Source organism: Aptenodytes forsteri, unplaced genomic scaffold, assembly GCF_000699145.1.
Source record: "Aptenodytes forsteri isolate BGI_AS27 unplaced genomic scaffold, ASM69914v1 Scaffold258, whole genome shotgun sequence".
Lineage (NCBI taxonomy): Eukaryota > Metazoa > Chordata > Aves > Sphenisciformes > Spheniscidae > Aptenodytes > Aptenodytes forsteri.
Genome location: NW_008795250.1, coordinates 2801982 through 2804960, shown reverse-complemented (window position 1 = coordinate 2804960; position 2979 = coordinate 2801982). Strand labels below are relative to the sequence as shown.

Here is a 2979-nt window from a genome sequence, read left to right as displayed (position 1 = left end):
CGGCGGCATGGCTAATATGGCGCTGGGGCGTCTCGGCACCCTGGCACCCAGCACCCTGGTACCCTGGCACACAGCACTCTGGCACCCCGGCACCATGGCATCCTGGCATCCAGGACCCTGGCACCCTGGCACCCAGCACCCCGGCACCCTAGCATCCAGCACCCCAGCACCCAGGTGGCACCGCCGCCAGCGGGGCCAGAGCTCAGCCCCGAAACGGGGTGGGAGATCTCCATACAGAAGAGACAGAGCAGTGGGATGAAGGAAGGAGCAAGGCAAGAGCAGGCAGCGAGTCTGGCAGCGCACGGGCAGTGGCGCTCTGGCCCCAGGCTCCAGGGAAAACTGCAGCCCAAGCCCTCTGGGAAGCGGATCTCCAGGCGTCGAGGCCGCGCATCCCGGCTTGCCGCCACGCTTCTCCCGGCCCCGAGCATCCTCCTTGGGATGAGACTCGCGTGGCAAAGGTGCTCCGGCTCCTCCGACATCACGGTGCTTTGGGAATCAGGAATACGCCTGGGGCGAGGTTTTCCCACGCTGACTCACGCTGCCGAGCCGCTCGCTTGCTCGCCTGGAGCTGGCGGCGACGAGCAAGCCTCGGGGACGGGGTCCGGTCCTCTCCCCTCTGTCTCTCCCGATCCCGCGGGAGCATCCCGGGTCCCCGTGCCGCCGCTGCACTGCTCCCTCCCCGAGGGCTCCCCCCCGATTTGCTGGGATCACATCCAAAAGCCTCTGAAAGTGATATTAAAACAGCAGCAAAACAGTTTCCCTTCAACAAAGTAAATATTTAATGAATAAAATTGACATTGATGCATTTTTAATATTGGCACAATTAAATCCGCCAGCTGATTAAGTATTAATAACTCTTAATAAGTACAATCAGCGTGCCTGGGAGGAGAGGGAGCACAGCAGCGGGGCTGGGGGACGCCGAGGGATGGGGTCCCTTGCCCGCCTTGTTGGCGACAAGATGCTGGGGACATCTGCGCTCGCAGGGAGCAAGGAGAGATCCCCCCGGTTAAATATCAGCCCCGCTGCGGGTGGAGAGGGGAGGTCAGCATAGCGGCTCGCGTCAGTCCCGGTGCCATTTCCAGTGTTTACCATCCATAATCAGGTTGGCTTCCTCCTCTCTGCTCCTTTTTCCCCCTTTTTGTTTTCCCTGCAGGTGACGATGTGGATGGTGCCTGGGCGTTCCAGAGAAGTTCGGAAGGCTGGAGCAGGAGCGATCCCGCTCCGAAGGCTCGCCAGGAGGAAGGATGCCTTTCGAATTAGAGGAGTGTCCACAATTAAATTGCGTGTCTGGGCCGCAGCGGTTGAAGCCCACGCTGGAGGAAGCGCTGAGGGGCCCGGCAAGGTGCGAATCCCATTGTTTGGGGCACACAAACAGCTTCACAGGCTCCTGGAGACATCTCGAAGGCTGCGGTGCTGAGAACGAAGGAGTCCAGGTGGCCGCCCCATGGCCAAAGGGCACCGACGCAGCATCATCCGCAAGCACCAGGTTTCAGCTTCCCAGAAAGTCCCAGCGAAGCGGGCGCTGCCCGTGGCACAGGGGCTCAGCGACAGCGTGCGGAGGAGCGCAAGATCCCGTCCGGGCACAGCGACAGCGTGCGGAGGAGCGCAAGATCCCGTCCGGGTGACATCCAGGGTGCCCTGACCCCGCTCCGGCACAGCGGACCCCCAGCTCACAGGTGGGGGGTTCTGTAAAGACTTTAGCGGTGCACATGTGAGCCCCTCGGTGCGCCGCTGCTCGGGGTGCCGGGTGCTCTGCACCCCGTGCCAGGGTGCTGGTCAGGCCAGCAGCGACCGTGCGGAGGAGCGCAAGATCCCGTCCGGGTGACATCCAGGGTGCCCTGACCCCGCTCCGGCACAGCGGACCCCCAGCTCACAGGTGGGGGGTTCTGTAAAGACTTTAGCGGTGCACATGTGAGCCCCTCGGTGCGCCGCTGCTCGGGGTGCCGGGTGCTCTGCACCCCGTGCCAGGGTGCTGGTCAGGCCAGCAGCGACCCCAGTCCTGCCAGGTCACAGCGGCCTGGGGCACAGCGCAGGCAGGGGGCCGGGCAGGTGGGTGCCTGTATCCCAGCTGGGTGCCTCCATCCCAGGGGTGCTCCAACTCACGTAGGTGCCCAAACCTCACGTAGGTGCCCTGATGCCAGACAGGTGCCCCCAACCCAGGTGGGTGCCCTAAACACTGCTGGGGTGCTCCCAGCCCTGGGGTGCTCTGACCCCAGGGGTGCCCCCGAGCCGGACGGTGCCTCCCCTAACTCCAGGTGGGTGCCCCTGCCTCCGGTGGGTGTCCCCAGCCCAGGGGTGCGTCCACCTTAGATGGGTGCCTCTGCCTCAGGGGTACCCCAATCTTAGCAGGGCCGCATACCAGGATGCCCCATACCGGGGTGCCCCCACCTCAGGGGTGCCCCATACCGGGGTGCCCTCACCTCAGGTGTACCTTCACATCAGAGGTGCCCCATATTGGGGTGCCCCATACTGAGGGTGACACATACTGGGTTACCTCTACCTCAGGGGTGCTCCCACCTCAGGGGTGCACCATACTGGGGTACCTCCACCTCAGGGGTACCCCATACCAGGGTGCCCCACCTCAGGCGTACCTCCACCTCAGGGTGCTCCACCTCAAGGGTGCCCCCAACTCCGGGGTACCTTCACGCCAGGGGTATCCCCGCCTCAGGGGTACCCGCGCCTCGGGCTGTCCCACCTCAGGACGCACCGCCTGGTCGCGCCCCGCCGGCGGGCGCGGAGCCCCCCGTACCTTTGTGCATGCCGGTGAAGCGATCCTTGAGGACGGTGAGCTCGTAGATGCGGCCGAACTCCTCGAAGAGCGGCTTGAGGTCGCTCTCCTCCAGGTTACGCGGGATCTGCCCCACGAAGAGCTTGATGGCGTCGTGATCCTTCATGGCGATGGCGCCGGGCGGGCGGCTCAGCCCGTTCACCCGGCCGCTGTTCGCGGTGCTGAACGCCGCCCCCGCCTCCGCCGCCGCC

At 64.8% G+C, this 2979-nt stretch overlaps 1 protein-coding gene across 8 annotated transcripts in view; it reads right to left on the bottom strand.

The window, feature by feature from the left end:
* CELF6 (CUGBP, Elav-like family member 6) overlaps positions 1–2909 on the bottom strand; it is a 16932-nt gene extending 14023 nt beyond the window's left edge. For 6 of the 8 annotated variants that reach the window (XM_009278879.2, XM_009278881.2, XM_019471959.1 and 3 more), the window contains exon 1: positions 2750–2909. In XM_009278879.2, coding sequence (XP_009277154.1) covers positions 2750–2894 — 145 coding nt within the window. In that variant the 5' untranslated portion in view covers positions 2895–2909. The remainder of the gene's footprint in view (positions 1–2749) is intronic. The other 2 variants (XM_009278877.1, XM_009278875.1) reach the window with 1 other exon arrangement.
* Positions 2910–2979: the final 70 nt, after the last annotated feature.